The sequence below is a fragment of the Cyprinodon tularosa genome, unplaced genomic scaffold (genome assembly GCF_016077235.1).
Source record: "Cyprinodon tularosa strain WSP-4 unplaced genomic scaffold, ASM1607723v1 ctg277, whole genome shotgun sequence".
Taxonomy (NCBI): domain Eukaryota; kingdom Metazoa; phylum Chordata; class Actinopteri; order Cyprinodontiformes; family Cyprinodontidae; genus Cyprinodon; species Cyprinodon tularosa.
Window position 1 is genome coordinate 839,943 of NW_024038982.1, and position 22,021 is coordinate 861,963.

Consider the following 22,021-nt stretch of genomic DNA (forward strand, 5'->3'; position numbering starts at 1 on the left):
ATGCAGTTATGAATTTTATAGAATCTGTTCTAATCTGGCCCCACTGCATTTGCTAAATGAGTAAGATGACCAGGTGGTACCAAATCCTATCATGTATAAATATTACTCTGTGCTGTAAAAAAAAAAAAAAAAGTTAAACCATTGTTTAACAACATTGACCAATAATCACCAGCATCATTCTTCACATGTTCTGTTCTGACCTGATTTTGACTTTAAATGGGTTAAGCTTTTTCTTTCTTACAAATGTTTTTTCAAAAACATCCCTGCCTTTGTGTGGTTAGTGAGGTGCCTGGATGTTATGAAGTGTGTGAGATCTCACCTGCGTGAGCCAGACATTTGTGGTCATCACTTGTTCTCTCTCATGCTGAAAAACAGACAAAAAAAATTATAAAAAAGGCATGCTTTCTTCCCTTTTTTCATTGGGTTGTCCAAGTAGTGTGCAAATTTAGTTTTCTTATTAGTTTTCCCTCCAATGAGCCAGACTTTCTTATAATCTTTTGAAGTGCTTTTGTTTAACATTTTAACTCTTTATGAAGTTTATTCCTTCAATATAAATGATAGAGAAATACAATGCTCTGCAAGCCGCATGAACGAGTAATTTACTTAGAAACACTGAAAAGGTTAATCAATAATTATTGCAGTTGTTTGTAACCAAATGTCTTTACAGAAAGGGAAAGGATGTATACCTCAGTTATAGAAGTAGCTGAGAACCACAGCTTCTTTCAGCTTAAGAAGTCTGCAAGATCACAAGTCAAATCTGGCTTGTATAAAAAAATGTATCAAGAAGAAAGTGAACCCCATACAATATGCCAGTAGCAGTTTGCCAAAAGCATTTTGAGGAACTCAGCAAACACTGGAAGAAAAATGTAATTGCTGGCCAGATATCACACTTCTTAGTCTGAACCACTAATCCCATTAATGTAAAAAAAAAAAAGAAAATGAGAAAAAAAAAAAAAACCCCAACTTAAAGCAGCACTGTGTTACTTTAAGCCACTAGGGGCACTAGACCTGCAACCTACACATTAGCTACGTTTACATGGACACAACTAATCGGATTGAAGGCCTGATCAGATCAAAAGCGTGACGTTTTTCCGCCTTGTCAACAACAGGAAACCACCGGTCGCTCTCGCTCTTGTTGTGAACAACATGGTGAGAGGAGTCTAGGAACGCCGACTTATACACTCAAGTTCATTTAAAGCTGCAGGAAGCAGGAATTTATCCTCCTCCTCTTCCTCTTTTCTCTCTCCACAGCCCACTCGCTCTCCCACGCCGGTTCAATCGCTCATTCTCTACATTTTCTCTCGGACATTTCGCTGCCAAGCGCTTTTTTCCTCCTCTCTCCGTTTTTCTTTCCGCTCGCTCCGAGCGCATCGTTTGTCAGGCCTCCCAAAAACCAGACGCAGACAGAACTGCCAAGTTTGGCAGGAAGTTCTGCGCATGCTTAAAAGATTTATTCTGATCCAACACTTGGTACATGTATACACACGTCATGATCGGATCATTTCATTTAGTGACCATGTAAACGAAGATTTTGAATTTCCGATCAACCAAGGTTTGGATCGGATCGGGGAAATTTTGCGCATGTAAACATAGCTAGTGTTGCTTTAAGAACCAACATGGAGGTTCATTTTTTAACGGGACAATAAATCCAGAGCTGCAGTAAAATGGTTTAGATTAGGGGTGTGACTAATGATTATTTTGCAAATCCATTAATTGTCTTTTTTTTTTTTTTTTTTCGATTATCGACCAATGATGGGATAGCCAAAATTCTTGAATGGTGATTTTTCATTAAATTAAACCAGGTGAAACTTTTCGACTTGTGGAGTTCTGGATTATTTTTTTAATCTTAAAAGTAACAAATTTTTTAAATTAATATTTATGAAAATATATATATTTTTTACAATCTTGGTATGATTACTGCTCAAAGCTTTTTTCCTGTGAGGTAAAGGAATGTTTTATAGTCTCTATACTACAGTTAACAATGAATTGATTATGAAATGAGTTAATAATCAATTAATCATTATTAATCTGATAAATTTTTTCAGCTCTAGTTTATATCAATGCAGTGTCATCTGTTGGAACACCTTAAGGCTAAATACAAAAGCGCACCACACTGTTCAGATTTTAAAATGTTCTAAATCATCATTAGCCCTGTTTGTTTGTTTGACTGTGTTAGTCTGTCATAAAATGAAGATAATTTTATTTGTAGTTGTAGATTGATAAAACGTAAGCATTGATACTCACCACACTGATAAGTTGGGCCAGTGACACCATAAGCTGCACGGTAACCAGCTCAGAACCATTAGTGGCAGGTCGGATCAGCTTGTTGTAATGCGCTGGATTTAGGAGATGCTCCACCAGCCGCTCCTCTGTGTCTGCCCCGAGGCCGACTGCAAAGAGAGGGAAGCCATCATTATCCTCATGAAAGAAAGTAGCACCCATCTGTGTGTCTCCCAGCGTTTTCTTTTTCCACGATATTTCTCATGCTGGAATATGTTACAATCACATGGAGCAGAAAATCAGCTGTGCTGCTGAGTTTCTCTGTTTGGCCTGTGCTCTCGCTGCCAGCATTCAGAGCTTCATGGCTGCACATGTGCGCTGAGAAAGGAAAGATTTTAGCATGGTGATGCGGATCGCTGCCAGTTCGAGCGTGTCGCCACAGCCTGGTGAAAAGGCTTCTTACAAGATCTGACATCATAAGAATGACTCAACCAGTCCAACTGTCTCTATCTTTCGTCCTTCCTGACTATACCCCTCTCTTAGTGCCTGGAATCTGTCTCCTTCCATTCCTTTATGGTGTTCAGCTTCTTCCCCTCTGCCAACTTCGTTTTAGCTTTAGGATTTTTGTGTCACTCAATCCCTCCCTTCTGTCTGCCATCCCTCCATCTGCAGCTGTGAGCGGTAACAATTAAACAGAGCTGCCAGACGGGCCCAAAAATTTGGTTTTTTTTCTTCTTCAATTCAATTCAATTCAGTTTATTTATATAGCGCCAAATTCACAACACATGTCATCTCAAGGCACTTTACAGTTCAACCAGATCAAATTGATACAAAGTTTTCTATCTGAGGAAAACCAGTTGATTGCATTGACTCATTGACTCAAATACAATCCCCCACACTAAGCATGCTTGTAGCGACAGTGGAGAGGAAAAACTCCCTTTTAACAGGAAGAAACCTCCAGCAGAACCAGGCTCAGTGTGAGCGGCCATCTGCCGAGGCCGACTGGGGTTCAAGGAGACAGAAGCAGAGATACAAAAAGCAGCTGTAAAAGGCGGCCCCGTCCAGGAAACACACAGCCAGGCAGACGAGCTCCAAGGCAGCTCCCATGCCAGAGGACGAAGAAAGCACATCCACTCAGTCACGGTCAGAGAAACAGGACCACACTGGAAAACAGGCCGATCTCCAACATCTATAAACAAGGGTGTTGTTTCTTCCGGACAACACACAATGCTTAGGAAGAACAACATTTTTTTCCTCCTTTTCTGATTCTGTCCCCTTTTCACTCCCTGCTCTTTGGCATCTGCTTGCGGCACATTTCCTCACACGTTCACACAGCAGATAAACACAGGCTGCTTGCTGTGAACTCTGAATTCTCACACATGCTCTTTTCCAGAATAGGAGGAGTGTAGTCTGTTCATGGTAAAACGCTTGCTTGATGATTTTGGATTTACATTATTTCTTAGTTGTCTCATATTTAAGCCCCATTATTGTAGAACTTACTTTGTCTCCCTATGCTTTGATTTCCTTAGAATCTACTGGTGTTATAAGGGATGTTTTAACAAGTTTTTGCAATATTGAATAATTAAGAAGACGTTTGTTTTATAAGGTGCTCCCACACAAGTAAATTAATTTGAGTTTAGATTATTTCATTATAACAGCAAATATCTGAAGTGAAACTTTTCAAATGTGCTTAATTTAAGTTAGTATGAGGGGTCCACTCTTAAATCATCTCTACTACTGCTAAGTCCCACATTTCATTGAAGTTTGATGCATTGCCAATTGATTATCCTTCAAGAAACGAATGTCATGCTTATAAGAAAATAACATTTGCATAAACAGCATTCTACATGCAAAGTAATATCTTTTTTTTTTTTTTTCACAAAGTTTGACCGCTGGGGAACACAGGTGAAATACTGACTATTTCTCTGTATTCTGCACAAATTAAACTCAAATTAAGGAATGAATGGGGTTATTTAGAGAGCACAGATGAGTGTAGTGGGTGTGTGCTGTGCAAAGATAAGATTAAGACATTTGAATGGACCTAAAAAAATTATAAAACAAATTTAAACAAAATAAACACCTTTTAGGTGAATTGATAAAAGACACAAAGAAATAAGGCAAACAGGCATTAAAAAGAAGCAAAGTAGACAGAGAAAACCACACAACAAAGCAGGTGAGCAGTAATATACAGTAGCACATAAACCTTGACATGAAACTAAAGCTGAACCCAAATGTAAACCTTCAGATTATCACATTTTGTCCATCTTCTCTTTCACCCTTTACTTCCACTTCCCTTCCTTCCCTCCCTTCTATGCCCTGAAGCGTTCCTGTGTGCACTGAGCAGGAATGATGGCCTCTGTCTGTTGATCAATGACGACTCTCTTCCCTCCCTGCTAACATGCATCTCCTCCCACTCTCTTTTCTCTCTCAGCCATTTTTTTACTCTTTATCTTTCCATCACTGGAATCAGCCCACATCTTGATCTCTCTCTCAGCTGAACGTCTCCCTCCCCGCCTCTCCTTCATGTTATCTCCATCTCACTGTCAGTGACAGCTGCTATCCGTTTATTAGCTCTTCCCTCAGTGATCCTGTGTCATCAATACACCTCCTGTCAGCAGCTGTGTGTAGCACTCTGGTTGCTTATTGTACATGAACATTGGCTAGCCTGTTTCTTTTATACGCGCCTGTTTGTCTGCAGATGATCAGGAGGGAAATAAGCATGGATGTCTGTGTCTGAACAATATGAGTTATGCATATTACTCCCAGATACACAAGGCAATAACTTAAAAGAATAAGAGACAGGAAGAAAATGTGCTTTCACTTAAACAAAGAGGGAAGTAGAATGGTTCATGTGTCAGCAAGCTGATATTAGCTAAAGGTTGGGTTGTTTTCAAATTATGTGGATCAGTCACAGCTTTATTTCTAGGTAAAGCAACACAGAGATAAAACAGGACAAGGGATGCTAAATATAAAGAAAGATTGTACTAAACTATTTATTTCTGACTGTGTGCTAACAGCAAAAATGCCTATATTTATGCCAGTTTCAATCAGACCCACCAACCGAGTCAATTGTTAAGGGTCCATGGTGGAAGCATGGGCCAAGAAACAACTCCTTCATCAGTCAACTTATCTTTCAAAATATGTAGTGGAAATTAAAGCCCGCTGTCCAATAAAAGAAAACAAAAAAGCCCCCCAGCTTTATTACTTCTGGCTATAAAACGGACATTCACAGATCCAGGTTTAAAATGTAGATGATTAGAGGTGAAACACCAAAGTCAGCAAGATGATTTTTATTCCACACGCAGATGAACAAGTCAAAAAAGGATACAGAACAAAATCTAGATGTATATGATTTCAGTTTTAAGATACAGGAATCACATTCCTCCTCATTTTGCCCTACACAATACCATGACAAGGTATTTATAGTACCTAGCCTGGCCAGCCAGTCTGATACAATGTGACGCGCTCTGTTTTTGTAATTTTGTAGTTATTGAAACATGACAAGCTATAAAAGAAACACTCCAATGAACGATTTCTGCCGGTGTTGCCTAAAGTATCTGTGTGTGCTATCAAGTAGGCTCTTAAATTCATTGCAGCATTTCTGCTAACTTGTTATGCGTATCTGAAACAAAACTATAATACTAAACTATGACACTGATGTTAAAATCTAATTGAAATGCAACATATACAGTAAATAATATATTATTTTTTATCCAGAGAGCATACATCTAATTCCTCCAAAATTACAGCAATCAGAGGCACTGACACGTTACGAGGAGAAAAAGTATTTCAATCTGTGTGCAAAACAGGTGAATATTGTAATGCAACAGAGGCTAGATCAAAAATGATTTATATTATATATTCATCCCGCTCTGTAATGCAGGGAGAAATCATTGTAAACTTTGCGCATGCCTACACAACAGCATGAGGTCAATAAAGTCGCAAAAAATCAACAAAAAAGTTACAACATTTGTCTGTACTCTTTAAAAAGAGAAAATTAAAAAAAAATTGTTAGAGGGGCCTGAAAAGTCCCCAAATTTAGCAACAAAGTCCAACAAAGTTGGCCACACTGGACCATCGTCTTTAGTTTTCCTTTACTAGTCAGAGCAACGCAGCACACTGTAGCCACCAGTACACTTCATACACCAGCCAGTTTCATCGCAAGACAGGAGTGGTGTTGGTCCGCCCAAGGGAAACCATTTTTAAAATATAGCTATGATTACAATACATGAGAAAATCTATAGTATGCTATAATCATATGCTTTACATCGCTTTAAAATACAAATTTTAAATGTATTCTGAAAGTGTGGCAGGTTTCATTTTCAAGAGATGTGCAATAATCAGAGCAAATAGTACTCTAGTAATCTGGAAATGAACACACTGCCATTTACCTGTTGAGAACATGGTATACTGAGCGTTTATGTTTGTGCAATTGAGTTAAAAAGCTGAGATTATTCCTCATATTAGGCAAACATTCTCTGCATGTTGAAATAATCACTGACAACTGTAGCACAAAAAAGTGGCATTTTCCCTTTTAACCCGTTTATTAAACGAATGGGTAACGGCGCCTTCTTTCACTTTATAACAAAAGTCAAACATCTGTTTTTCTATATCAAGAGGTTTGGAAATGAGAAAGGAGACTGGATTTGTTACTCCAGCTAAATGCATGCTTCACACGCAGCGGCTTTAATTTCTGTAGGGGACTCTAGGATAACTGGTTAGGCAGCCAACTGAACATCTGTGTCCATGTGTGCACCTAACTGAAAAGTATGTTCTGTCTGAGCTGCCGCAGGACAAATGGTGTCAGGAATTACAACACTGTTTTCAATAAAGTTGTCAAGTGCCTAGGCTTTGTGATAACTGATAGCCTTATAATATGAACTAGTATTGGCCCGAAATATCAGCCAGCCAGTGTATCTAGGCCTCTAGAGGCAGGTCTGGTAGCTTGTAGATTCCATGCAGCCTAATCACCAATAGGCAGACCACCCCCTCTGTTTCTGCTTCATGTGCAGTATGCAGAAATGCATACAGAAATGTAGAAAGGACACGAAGAAATCAATTGCATTGAAGAATAAGAGACGTTAGAAAATACAAAGAAAATACGTTAGAAAAATTCTGTGGAGTTAAATATTAAAGCACACACGGAAACAAAAACATCTGAAAAAATAAGAAATGCAAAAAATAAAATAATTCTAAATAGATAAGCAAATTATTATAAGGGTAAGTAAATAAAAATGGAAATTAAAAGAAATATATATTTTTATTTCTATTTTCTGTCTATTTTGTGCATTTAATTGTATGCCTATCTATACATTTGATTCTGTAATTTTTTAATTCAGTTGAGTTGGTCCTTATTTTAATTCTTCAAACAAAATGTAAATTTCTTTTTATTAATGTTTAAACCGGACTCAAATGTCCATCAAGACCCCGATCAGTCAATACATAAAAAATTACACAAATGATTAGAAATTAAACATATCTATTCCACTATTTTTCAAAGCATCTAACACAGCCTGTCTTCTTGGGATTGATATTCTATAGTTAAACTCTGACTGTGGCTCAAGATGTAAGTCTAGACTAATATTTTATGGCGCTGGCACTGAAAGCCGAGCAGATCCTTTTCTCTTATCTCACAAACAAGGGTATAAAAATATCTGCAGGCTATGACCTGATCGCCATCATGTTGACTCTGCGGCTCTTCTCATACTCTTATTAAAGCTTCTGAGCAGCTCGGGGTTTCTCTGTCTCTTTATGCAATACTGAAGCTGACCCTGAGAGATTATGATGCTGCTCGTCGCTTAGGGTGTATTCTGGTTGTTTTCCGGTGCAAATATTGCAAAGTTAATGCGACACAATGAATATTTCAGCAGGAGTTCCCATTAGAGTGCAGAGCTACGGAAGTAACACATCAGAGTACGTGTGCAAACCCAGACACACAACTCTCACATTCACTGAAACAGACGAGACCGTTCTCTCATGCATGACTATGTATGTCTAGGTTCTAGTGATCTTCACTTTCTGATGGATTTTTTTTCTTTTTTTGACAGAATAGAAATCAGAGTACACGCTTATAGCAAAGGGAACTGTGGTGAAAATTAGAGTTTTAACAGTGATGATCTCTTATTTATATAACCAGTTAAAAAAAAAAAAATATGCCAAAAAGCCTTTTTGGCCGAGATATTTTATGCTGAACTATTCCTAAATCAATAAAAGACAGATCCATTGAGCTCCTGACAACACCCAATTTGGCTCTGTAGTGGCCGAAGAACTGAGATATTAATATTGATTTACCATCCTGCCTCCACATCACGGCACTCAAAAACAAAGTCATCCCACTTTGGACTAACTGGAAGCGGAAGCTTTATGTTATTACTAAACTTCCGATTCAAGATGAGCACAGCCTGCTTCTACAGCGCTGCAGATAACATGTTGTTCAATGCACTTACTTCCACTTAGTCCTATCTTCTCTTCTTGTTTAGAAGCATAAACAGTTCAAACCCCGGTATTGCTGCAAGGCCCAGTTATACTTGCTGGCAACGTTGTGTGAATAACCGAGGCACAATATATATGGAATACAAATCTAAACATATAGAACTTTTGACAAAAATATAAAAATGTAAAAGTTTGATATCTCATCAAGAGATCTCACAGTTCATTTATAGTCAGAGATGGCAAAAGTACTCACTTTCCGTACTTGAGTAAAAGTACAGATACTTGTGTTAAAAAATACTCTGGTAAAAGTGGAAGTACTGATTAAACTTCTTTACTCAAGTAAAAGTAACAAAGTACAGGCTTGTAAATTTACTTAAAGTATAAAAGTAAAAGTAGAAACCACTTTTTTCATGCCGTTGCCTACATTTTAAATGGATGTCTGCCAATAGGACTAGATCTCCGTTGTGTTCATTTTCAATCATCTCGTCGTCCATACTACTATGCTAACGCCACCGCCACCAAGCTGCAATGATTTGCCGCCAATGAATACCGCCGAATCTGTCGATTAATCTTGTAGTGGTGCGTCAAATGCAACGTAGATTCCCATCCAATTAGACTGAATTTGGTATTGATGACATGAAAAATAATAACGGTAACTCAATTGAAATGATTCAAAACTAAAGTAACGAGCCAATTTTTTAAAATGTAAGGAGTAGAAAGTACAGATATTTGTGTAAAAATGTAAGGAGTAGAAGTAAAAAGTCGCAATAAAAATAAGTACTAAAGTACAGTAAAAATATCAGAGAAATCTACTTGAGTACAGTAACAAAGTATTTGTACTTCGTTACTTCCCATCTCTGTTTATAGTAACTTAACCAAAGCCAAATATTTAAATATTTTCTTATTTTTTTAGTAACGCTGAGAGATGATGACTCGTTAGTGTTTGGCCTTACTTAAAATTAACCTTTAAAAATGTCTTTAACGATCAAATTGTTTTTGCCTAAAACAGAAAAATTTATAAACTAAGTACTTTTTATTAAACTCAGAATTATTATCCATAAAAATCATTAATTAGCAGATTGTATTGAACTTAAAATTTAGGATTAACACCAGCTGAAGTTTTTCTATCCCAGGCCTCCTCTATAAAGAAAAACAACACATTTTCTTTCTATGTGCAGTCTTTTGATTTAAACATTTGATATTAGCTGGTTAAAAAGTGTCACTATTTACACTGGTGTAGCCTGTGCACAGCTACTAAAAGCAATGCATCTTGTATCTGTGGTTTTGAAGAATATCACTTTAATGAGAACGATTGGTGTTGAAGCTTTATGTTGTTTTTGCAGGCCAAAGAAAAATGAAGCAGCCCTACTCCAGCCAGCTGACCATCTGGGTGCAGCTACGAGCAGGGGATGAGGTACCTTTGTGTTCTCTATGCTCCGGACAGCTCGGAAATACTCCAACCTTTTCTCTGCCCTTTGGTAAAAACATAACACAACAATAATCTTTAAACTTGCATCCTATTTGTGTTCTACCCTCTACAGTATTTATTACAGGTGGAGACAATGTGGTGAGCAAAAATTACAAACTTATGCAAATTTCTTACTACAATGTAGAAATAGTTGATCTTTACGTGTTTTTTTTACATGTAAAGATGTTTGTTTTTTACATGATTAAAATCAAGGCAGCATGCTTTTATTAAAATGTGCAGTTATAATCATATTCATATTATTAAAACAGTGATGATGTTTTTCCGACATCTGAAAGGTGCCATTATGTTCTTCAGTACGTTCTTCCATCTATGCCGAACGTCTGTATTTATGTAGAGGGAGACAATCAAACAAACAAGACATTTGCATTCCTAGCATGTCCAAAGGGAATGCAAAGATATTAAAACATGATAGTCAGTCTAATTATGCATGCAAGCAGACCCAATAAATAGCTTTTTATAGTTTAATTTTAGGTAAAAATCTACAAGAAATCCAAAATTCCTCTTAGAGAAATCTCAGAGTAATATTTTGAGCCGATATATATTGTCATATAATATTTTATACGAAAATAATATTACTCTGTTGCTTCATAAGTTGATACTGAGGTTATCTTCAGGTTAACTTCTCTATTGAACCAAAAAGGTTTTATTTCTTATTTGTTTGTCTGAAAATGCTATATGGGTAGCATTAGGCTAGCAGTCCATTTCTTAATTCAGTGTAACATGATATATTCTGGAAACAAATTAAACTTAAACATTTTTGTATTATATGATTTGAAGATCTACAATGACTATTAAGTAAAGCTTGGAAAGAAATCAAGAAGCGTGGCTTTTTTTGTAGAAGCTGTTGGTTATCTGTTGACCTTGGCAACATACACAAGCAGGAACGGGGCAGAATGCCTACCCTGGTGTTTGTTGTGATAAACACCATCTGGTCGGCCTCCTTCAATCTATATACCAATAAAGGCGTTATCGGCCACTTGCGATCAGTTACCGATTCAAACTTCATGCAAAATTTGATTCAAACTTCATGCAAAATGACATACATACAGAAAGACCCCAGGCTGGGAATCAACCCCAAGACCTTCTTGCTTTGAAACATCAGATATATGCCAAGTATGCCAACTTTCAGCCATAAAGCAAGGACACCAGCAAATTGACCTTTGACTGACTCAATATAAGCAACACAGATATTGGCAGAAAAAAGGGCAAAACCAGTAAGGCTGGTTCTGAGGGATTGATGAGAAAATCTCTTCTCTCTAAAACACTGAAGGCATCAACAGGTCTGCCAACTTGAAGCAACTCATGTTGAAAGACTCTCTGATGCAACGCAAACAATTTCTCACTAACACATATCCCAAAGGTTCCCCACAGGAATGTAAAACACTCATACCCAGTTATAACAAATGAATGATGTCAATTGTTTCGGCCTAGTGTGGTACAAATAGTAGAGTAATAGGGAACCATTTTATTTTCACATAGCACCAGGTTGGTTTAGCCCAATTCTATTCAATGGACTGCTTTACTCAGATTATCTTTGTTTGATATTGATTTTCTTGGTATGTTGAATATCTCAATATCATAAAAAAAAAAACAGAAACCCAAAAGGATATAAAGATCTATTCATAACAACGTAACCCTTACAGTACATACCCCTAGGGTACCTCATGCTTCATGACAAAGTAAACCCAGTTCACTTATTTACACAATACAGACCCTTCCGTCCATCCATCTTCTCCCATTTAGTCCCATCAGGGTTTTGGTAGGGCCAGTGCCTATCTTTAGCAGTCTATGGGCGAGAGGCGGGGTACACCCTGGACAGGTCACCAGTCTGTCAAAAGGCAACACAGACATACAAAGATACACAATCATGCACACACACACTCACACCTAAGGAGGATGTAGAGAAACTGATTAACTGAACAGTCATGTCTTTGGACTGTGGGAGGAAGCCAGAGTACCCGGAGAGAACTCACGCATGCACAGGGAGAACATGCAAACTCCATGCAGAAAGACACAGAGTCTGATACTGCTATCGGCACTAGTCAGCGATAAGAGTAGACAGAGTTCCTGAGCTCAGGTAGCAGCAGTGGGGAATCGATGTGAGAACATAGGGAGAGAGACCTCCATATGTGGTGTGAGTCGGCCAGCTATGCCACCCTCTGGTGCTAAGAAACCACAGTGGTAGAGGCGACAGCTTGCCGCTGCTAGCCCTGGAAGAGAGCTGAGGCACACAGAGGCAGCTTGGAGAGGCCTGCCAGGAAACAGCACTGATGGCCCGGAAGAGGCTACAGCTAGCCTTGTTACACATTGTGGCAACCGCCCCCTAGTCTTTGAAATGACAGTTTAGTTCTTAAACAACATTCTTAAACCCTGCACAGAATTTAAATAGCTCAATAAGATTATACCCACCACAGCTTTATACCCTCGTTTTCTTGCAGTTAAGTAAGCGGTGCATACGACCACACGTCAGAGCTGCTTTCATTCATCAGACTATAACAGGATGAAATGCCTCCTTCACACTCTATCAAGGAAATGGTTTTCTTTGACATTTCCGATCTGTTTGTTTAAAAAAGCAATTAAGCGCACAGTATGAGCGACCCTGCAGCTGTGAATCACTGGGACGAAACAAAACATGTTCAAAATGTGCTGCTTTACCTTCAATCACATCAGCGGAGAATGCAAGGTGAATATGAAGCTGAAAGGGGTGCTTTAAAAGGGCCTGTAAATCATGCTGCGTGTGCACAATGCATTAGTACAGTGTGTTTCAGTTGTGAGAGAAGCTCAGCGGTTTGATGATTCGTCTATGGCTTTCAAACAGCAGAGCCTATTTCAAGCACTGCAATAAAACACATAACTCGGACTGTATTATGATCTCACAGCAGCTATTGTTATTTGCTATAATATGGGTACACATAAATCTGAGACCGACGATGTGTGCACATAAGAAGACGGGACGAGAAGAAGCAATGCAGACGTTTTTCAAGATAAAAGTTTGGAATCAGTAATATCATGACTCATTTTGTCTGGAAACTGCTTTCTTTTTCTGTTTGCTCTTCAGATTTAGTAGCATCTGATCAAAAAGCTACAAGGCAGAAACAATGGAAAGGAATGCATTCACTTAGTATAAAACCTAATTTTCCTAAATATAAGCAGACTGGGTCAGAATTAAAGCTCCTTACTTACAAAACGTGTCTTATCTGCCTCTTCTGCTCCTGTTTTCTTATGCATCTTTTTGCTTTCTTGAGCAGGGCCATGAATTCAGACACTAACACACAAATCTACTCCTCTTTTGAGCATTTTCACAGCATTTCTTATCACAAATCCTCCTGTCTGATCCCATTGCTACTATGTTTCTTCCAGAAATATAGAGGCAGAACAAAGCAAAATAAAGGCAGAAAGTGGCAGAAATTCAGACAAAAAGAGTGAAAGTGAGCCACGATTAGGTTGAGATGAGACAAAAACTAGACAGGCTGAACAATAAAGTAGAGACATGGGACTAGACTTTCTACATTGTATTATAAAAGATGATAAGAACGACAGCGGCTGTCACATGCTGTGCTCCACACTCTGTAACTCCTGCATCAGGTCAACTCAGCACCACAACTGTTTTTATTATGCATGGCCTGCTGGGGAAATGACAAGAGACATCCTCCTCACACTAGCGGATGGCTGCATCCTCTCTGCAGTGTCTCAGACAGGTGCTGAAATGTCCTTGAGCATTCTCGCAAGCACAGCGACTGTTTTTGTTTTGGCGTCTGTAGACAAGCTGCCCACTCAGAGTTTGTGTTTTACATCTACAGTGTTTAAAAACAGGATCTGTTTTTTGTCACCAATGCGTGTTAACTGTAACATTAATCAGAGTTAAACTGAGTAAAAAAAGAAGGTAGGTTTTTTATTTCATTATTTATTTCATAAGGGGGAAAAAATAACAAAATAAAAAAAAATCAACCTGAATCAACCTGCTGCTAAGTGTAATTTGACTGAATTAAATGTAAATAATTTATCTTGCAAGGAAGATGAAATGCACGACATTTGTAAATTTACCACTTTTTGAAAATACATCTTGCCAGAGGCTGACAGATGAGTTAGCCTCGGTATAGAAATGTTTCCGACCAATGAAACGCAGCGACGTATATGACGTTAATGCGTCAACCAGAGGCGGAAGCAAAGCAAAGATGGCTGCTCCGGCTTTACAAACGAGTAAAAGAATGGGATTTTTGCCTGAACTGAACTACATGGATCAATCTGAGTTATGCCAGGTTGGATATATAATCACATATTTTGGATGTTTCACTATCATACCCTAAACTGATTACTACCTTGTAGAATCAAGACTTTACTTTAAAAGAACCTGTCTGACGACATAAAGTAGGCTAAAAAATCGGAAACAAATCATTATAGAAAAGTTTACAATGAAGTTTCTGGGTTTTGTGATCCCAGAGAATGGCAGTGAGAGTCACTACATTATTTTTGCATGAAACAGTGATGAAACAACCAATGATATCTAGGGAGGAAGAGACCAACAACTTATTTAAGAGGACATAAACCAAGCATATATACCATCTGCAGCTCTGTAGGCCCTTTCCATAGTTAAAGGTATAGTGGAGGATTTTTAAATTTCTAAAAAGACCCATCCTCTCCAATAAAAAAAATGCACACACACAACCCTGTACCTGCTCAGGAGAGGGAACATCTATTAAGTCTGATTTATATTCAGAAACCAGGTCGTCTGCGTGTGTGTCGCAGTGAACACAAATCTGCCCCTGCCGCAGACACTCTGCTGCAAACTCTCCAAAATTGTAGCTGACCGCAGATAGTGCCGCAGACAGGAGGCATCTGATTGGTCAAATCTACATCCACTCTACACTATGCGTGTTTCCTGTTTGGTACCTTCCAGTTTGTTCTGTTTGTATGAACGCCATTGTGGAAAACGACTCGTGAAGTTGGACCAGCTAGAAGAGCGAGGTGTGAGAGAACGCTGGGATCCTTTTTCCACCTGGATCCCCGCTTTTTTTCGCCCTCATCTCCCTTTGTTGTCGCACAAACTTGCCCCACTTCCTCACCGCCTCGGCCGTATCTAGACCCACAGCTAGTTCTTGATTGTCCCTCGTGTTGTGGCGTGGAATAACATAGCACAGACCATGCTATAATACTGGGCATAAATCAAAAATATCTGCGACAAGCTCACTGCGACACACTGCTGCAGGGAGTATAACCAGCCCTTTAGAGAGCTCTGTTCCTGTGCATTTGGATTGTCCTTGATCCACAACAGTGATGTTACAAACATTTGTATGATGTAATGATGTGATGCGTCAGGCTGTATGTATAAAATGCTTCTTTAACTATTATTCTTTTTTGAAGAACTGAGCCAAGCGCCGTCATCTGTCATCCAAGCCATTTCTCTGGTCTATGATTACCTTTTCTGTCAGAATCTGCTGTCATGTCTCACAGTAATTTAATAAATAATCCTTATAAAGTGTTATTTAAAGTGTTTGTTCTGAGTGATCTCTTCTCAGAAAAGAATCAGGGAGAGAAAGCTTAAAGATGTAAACATAGAGCTCTATGTCGGCATCAACTGACACATACGTACTTGCACTCAGTGATTCATTAGTGCATTAAGCAGCCATGCTTTAAGATCACGCCAAACGCATCCATAGTCGCTTTGCAATCCCTCGTAAAGGCTAGGTCTGAGACTTGTCTGACATTTGTAATCATTGCATCAATAATCTGTGGCACAGACTGGGGAACTGGTGTCAAAATAATTGGCCTTTAAAATCCATTATCAGTCGATCTCTTGTTGCTAGAACCAAGTTTTATATAAGTCTATTTACATTGCAACACTTTATAGTGGAAAATGAAATCTGTTGTGTAATTGTAGTGTGCTAGCATGTCTAATTTCATGAATGTTTAAATATGTGTCTGTAAGTCTGTGTGGATGGAGTTAATAGTCCCCAAGGAGTTTGCTAATCAGATTCTCTCCCTAACAGCAAGATGACTCATTACTAGTTTTTTCTTCTCAGGCTCCTTCGAGTAATGTTTCACACTCCATCAGTCCAAATACCTTAGGAAAGGTCATTATTGTGACTTAGTGTAACCCTGAGTTTTGGGAACTATTCAAAAGCTTTCCAGTAACTTGTTTAGCTCTGTCTTTATGATTTATCTTTTGAAATAATGAGGTCGTTACGCAACAAGAAAGATTCTGTGTCTTTTAAAAATGTATAATTTTTACACTGTAAGGTGCACAGAGAAAGCCCAGGTCCTCCCCTTCCTCACCTGTAATTGCACCTGTAAATATGCTCCAACGCTTTCATTTTACTTACATGTTTTGAGATTTAAACAAAAATTACTGAGTTATGCTTTATAGACTTTTCAGTCAGTGCTTCATAGACTTTTCTTTTTTTAACATGTATGTAAACACCATAATTCTGCAGTATTTTAACTCAAGGTTATCATACAAAAATTGGTCAGTACTTTAGAGACTTTTGGTTTTTTTTCAACATATCAAGATGATGATGAATTTATCTCAACATGCAAATATAAGAGCTTTCCGATGCAAGCAGATATATACCGAAAATAGTTTTTCTGGCTGATATCTGACACGAATATCGCAACAGTCAATAAGTTCCTAAATATTTTTCAAAGTTCAGCTTTTACATTTAGCTAGGTGCTGCCTATTTTATAAACATAAAAAAATGTAAAACTTTACTATGTTTTTACATGCAAATCTGTGTGACGATGTAAGTATACCACGTTAAATTACAGTATACTCTGAGTTTCGTAAATGTTAGCTTTTCCATCGTGGGGTTTGAAATCCTTTAATACCAGACCAAGATTCTCCCTCCTACTGCTGGGCACTGCCAGCCAGCTGGTTGAGAGGAAGAACGATACCTTTTTTTTTTATTTATTAAAAAAAATGTTGTTTTAGATTTTTTTTAAACGCTTGAAGTCATAATGTGGAAACCAGAACAGTGGCAGCAATCACCACCTGTTCCAAAACTATAGCTGTTATAGCTAAATATCTAAGTAGTCAAGCTAACAGCCAGCTATTATTAACTTCCTATAATTATTATTGGCAAAAATCATTCACGCAGTATATAAGAACAACATTTACTTGAAAACATACATACTTAAAGAGTGTGTTTATTGCACATTTATGGCCCACACTTTAAAAAAAATCCAAACAACAAAAGATAAACCTAATAAACACTTTAAGTTTAATTATGGATTTGTTGCTTATGTCTTAAATAATGAATACATATCATAGTACTATTTTCAGATATGTCACTGGCTTTTTGAAGTGTAACACTGAACAGTGAAGCATTCTGTTATCCTTGGTACTTAAAGTTTAAAGGGCTGTTCTTGTGTCTAGTCTTAACCATGAATGCAAGGTAGGATGGAGCCATGTTTTTGTTTTGTTGCCCGTTATGCAGATGACAGTGATTCTTAGAGCAGGGGAACATTTTTCCAAACTGTGTCCTACTGTTAGATGACAGGAGAGCTACCTTGTGTGGTCTTCTGCTGCTACAGCCAATCTGCTTCAATGTACCACATGTATTACAGTACATTCAGAGCATGCCATAACTACAGTAGTAGGAGGTATGTTTCCTTTCTATTGTATTGAACCAGTCTGCATACAACTGCTGCTCAAACGTTGAAACCTATAAAAAATGGAGATTGTTTTGTGTGTGGAAAACCCCAGCAGATTCTTAATATTTATATCAACACAGTTCAGTTCAGTTAACTCAGTTAAACTTGTTTATATGGTGCTAACTCACATCATACGCTCTCTGTCTGAGCAAGTCACTTTGCAGGATTCACTCCTCCTTGATAAATATGTGGCAAAAGTAGACATTCACCTGCACTGTATCATTAGCTACAGCGATCCCTCACACCATGCGGCCACAGTGGAGATGACAAACTCCACTTTAACAAGAAGATACCTCCAGCAGAACTAGGCTCAGTGTTGTTGTCCTTCTTTCAGGGACGGGGGTTCAAGAAGACAGAAGCAGACGCACTAAAGGAATTTAAAAGCATGAATCCATAAATAGTTTTTAATGTTAGAAAATATAACTGTAGATGCTCTGTCTAGGAAACAGTTAAACATTGGGCACCCACTCCCTCCCATGTTGAAAGTCAACTAAATTAGTTTTCTACCTGATTCCTGTGGTTGGTTAAAATGTTAAAAAGTCTAAATTATCAAATGCATTGGGTTGGAGTCTTGTAATTAGGTCACTCACAGAGGCTGTGTCGTATGTTCGCCCTAACTCCCATATACAGGAGAGCACTAAATAGGTATTTTATGTCCAAATGTCTAGTGGATAAAAAGTCTAGTGGATAAAAAGTCTAGTGGATAAAAAGTAATGGACATCTGTCTGAATGGTCAGCTGACTGAGTGCACTGGAAAGTCCAGTAGATAGTCCCCACTCTATATAGTGATTGTGGCGTTAGGGTGGACTTTCGGACACAGCCAAGGTCTTATCAAGCACCTGAACAGGTGTACCTAATAAAGTGGCTAGTGTGTATCTCCTACACGGAGAAAGATATATTTTCTGTGCTGTTGAATGATAAGTAATTTGTCCTTGGCAGACAGGATGTTTTAGCTCGGCATGCCTCTCATTAACCTACCCACTCAAACCAAGACCTCAGTGTTAATGAGTGAGAGGGAGAGAGAGACAGAGGTGAGCGATAACACAATTTATTTCACTCAGAGTCTTTAACATTCATGTGGGATGCTTTAGCTGATTTTTCAATTCATTTACAGACAGACAGCTGTTTTTCAGTAAACAAATGAAATGCCTTGTTTATATTTGGATAGTGTTGATACCGGTATAACTTTTTATCTTTCTAACCCAAAGGAAGGGGGAAAACAAAGGCTTCACTATAAAGTGTTTTCTGTATATAAAAAAAATCAATAAGGATAAACTCCATTTGGATGTAAGGGAAACGTAGTCCTAAATAAGTGAAACCCGCCCAATTTACATAATCTGAGTTTGTGCAATTGCTAGATTGCGCCATGATTATGGAGTGATGCTGCTGTTACAGGAAAGATGGTGACACAGCAATGGGAGAGTCATTTTCTCCACCTGCTTGCTTTTTAACATTAAACAGTTCCAGCATATTTATTTTAAGGCTCCATAAATCTTTGATTTTAAAATCTCCCGTCATGACTTTAGGCGTGGAGATTTTATTTATTTATTTATTTATTAGGCTCGACATGGTGATGATTGTTAAACCCGCGCGTTGATGGAGCCAACAGAAGGAGAAAGTCCTCACCTCCCACAATGGCGAGCAGAGCCAGCATCAGCAGCAGCCTCCAGCCGTCCGACATGGTGCCCGCCTGGAGCCCGGAAAGGTGTTCACCCGGATGGAGAGGCCACCTACTCCACGCACGCCCCGCAGTGTTGCTCCCCCACCTCCCTTTCACACTCTACCTGGCATAATGACGTCTGCCTGGGCTATGTTCTCCTCTTCTTCCTCGCCCTGATGAGGAGGGAATACTAACGCAGAAATGAATCCTCGGTGCGGTGCAGCCAGGTGAGCTGTGCGCGGAGCTTGGAGAGGAGGATGCTGCTGCCGACCGACGCGATCACCGCTTAGATCCGACGCGCTGGACAGGCGTGGGCGGGGCGCCTGGAGGAGCAGGGAGGGGAGGATGCACCTCCAGAGGCTCCAGATCAGCGAACCATGCCAAGCAGCGTCTTTCCTCTCTCATCTTCTTAAAATATTAGGCACGAACAGAATGTCTATTATTGACCTTCCAGTGACCTTGTCAGAGTAGGTGGCATCTTCCCTGTCTGACTCTTTGCCTCATATTCATATCAGCCAGGGGCCAAATACGTTATCTTTTCAATTTGTCGTTATTTTATTCTTTAATATTCTTTAATATTTGGCAACACTAAAAATTGCATTATAAAGCATAGAAAACATGTTTTCTTCTGTATAAAATTACATGAATCCAAATGTTTCTATGAGATATTTGAATTTTATTTGCGTTTAGATTTAAGCAACTACTAATTGAATATTAATATAAAGAGCCTCCTTCAAAAAAAGAGCATTTCAGTGAGATCAGGAGCACTGCAAAAGGATTCATAGCCCATATTCCACCATCAGTCGCTATTTTAAGGAGCCAGTCTTTGGTTCTGCTACAATACAAGTACTTAGAAAAATGTTTCTATAATTGAAAGTATGTTTCTAACCAACTGTGTTTCTAAACAGGAGCCAACAGGGGCCAGTTATCCTGTAGAACTGGTCTTGGCCCCTGTTATGGCCGCTGAACTGAAAACATTCAACTGAATTAATTTCTTATAATGATATGTGCTGAGAGAAGATACAGTAAATTTTTCCCTCAGCCCAATACACTTTTTTTTACCTATTCTTTTTGACAATTATTTAGAAATAAAAGTGTGTCACTTTAAGCTCCAGTCATAGTTGGTGCTCACTTGATAAACTGAGCAATGCATTATTTCCCTGTTTTTTTGTGTTTAATTCTTTTGTTATGTGTCCTCATAAAAAAAAAAAAAATAAATAAAAAAAATAAATAAAAAACCCTAGCCCCCTCTGGTGAACTTGGTCTAGGACCACCACTATCTCTACCCGCCCTTCACATCTAGAAACCAAAATAAATCTCTTTTTTTGCCAAACCAAAAAGAGCTCCATTCTCCGTTGTCCCTCCATATGGAGTTCTATTTTTTTTTAGCTCTTATTTTCTTTTGCTCAGCAATATAGGCGTTTTTAAGCAGGGGCTAACAGGGGCCAGCGCCCTTGGAGAACTGATCCTGGCCCCTGTAATTAAAACATACGTACACTGCAAAAGATTTCTTGAAAAAGACTGTATTTTGCCTCAATTTGAGCTGATAGATAAGACAATTTACTGACGTAATAAGATGGTCTCAATTTAACATAACAAAAAATTCATCTTCTTATTTCAAGTAGTTTATATGTAATAATTTTTAAGGGAAAAATAACGTTTTCTTTTGTAATAATCTTAGTTACCTGCTCCTTTAAGGGAAGTTTTTACATTTTAGATTACTTTTGCTATGTCATACAAAATAAGTCATATTATTACAGACATTGAAAGAATGGACTCAATCCAATCTTAGCTCTTGTTTTGAGATTTATATGCTTTTTGTTATGAGTATATCTATCTTGATTTCAAGAAGTCTAACAAAGTGCATTTGCCTCACTGCATTGGCAAATTATTGTATGAATCCTCACAAAATCAATCTTCTCTTGTTTAGTTTTTAGTCTCCATATGAAAGCCTGATTAGATGGACAATTTTTGCAGCATATAAATGATGATAATTGACTTGGACCTATTTAATCATTCACTTTTACAATTCGCATTCAAAATGCAGTCACCTTAAAACTTCAGCCATATTAAGATGCATCCAGGTTTTCATCATCATTATTTTTGTGTGTGTATATATATATATATATATATATATATATATATATATACATATATATATATATATATATATATATATATATACATATATGTTGAAAAAAATGATTTTTTTTCCACTTCACAGTCATAAATAACAGTGTGTTGGCTTATCACAATAAATCCTGATTTAGCTGTAATAGGGGAGTGTCGGCCTAGTTGGTGGCAGCAGTGTGGTAGTGCGCTTAGAAGGTTGCAATTACCCCATTCGATCCCCACAGCCTCCACTCTGAGCAAGACCCTCAACCCCCGATTGCTCCTCGGGCGCTGCACAGTGGCAACCCACTGCTCCCCAAGGAGATGGGTTAAAAGTAGAGGTAAATTTCTCCAGTGTGAGATCAATAAAGTTCTATCATTATTATGACAAAAATAATGGGAATTCTGAAGAATATGACAAACCGCGTTTCCCTGTGAGTTTTGTCAAAACGCCTCTGAAA

At 38.2% G+C, this 22,021-nt stretch overlaps 1 protein-coding gene across 1 annotated transcript in view; it reads right to left on the reverse strand.

Moving 5' to 3' along the window:
• chrnb2 (cholinergic receptor, nicotinic, beta 2) overlaps window positions 1-19,774 on the reverse strand; it is a 37,378-nt gene extending 17,604 nt beyond the window's left edge. Inside the window, exons 1-3 of the mRNA XM_038290220.1 lie at window positions 19,415-19,774; window positions 2,245-2,390; window positions 320-364 (exon numbers count right to left, since the gene is read on the reverse strand). Coding sequence (XP_038146148.1) covers window positions 320-364; window positions 2,245-2,390; window positions 19,415-19,469 — 246 coding nt within the window. The 5' untranslated portion in view covers window positions 19,470-19,774. The remainder of the gene's footprint in view (window positions 1-319; window positions 365-2,244; window positions 2,391-19,414) is intronic.
• Between the last annotated feature and the right edge of the window lie 2,247 nt (window positions 19,775-22,021).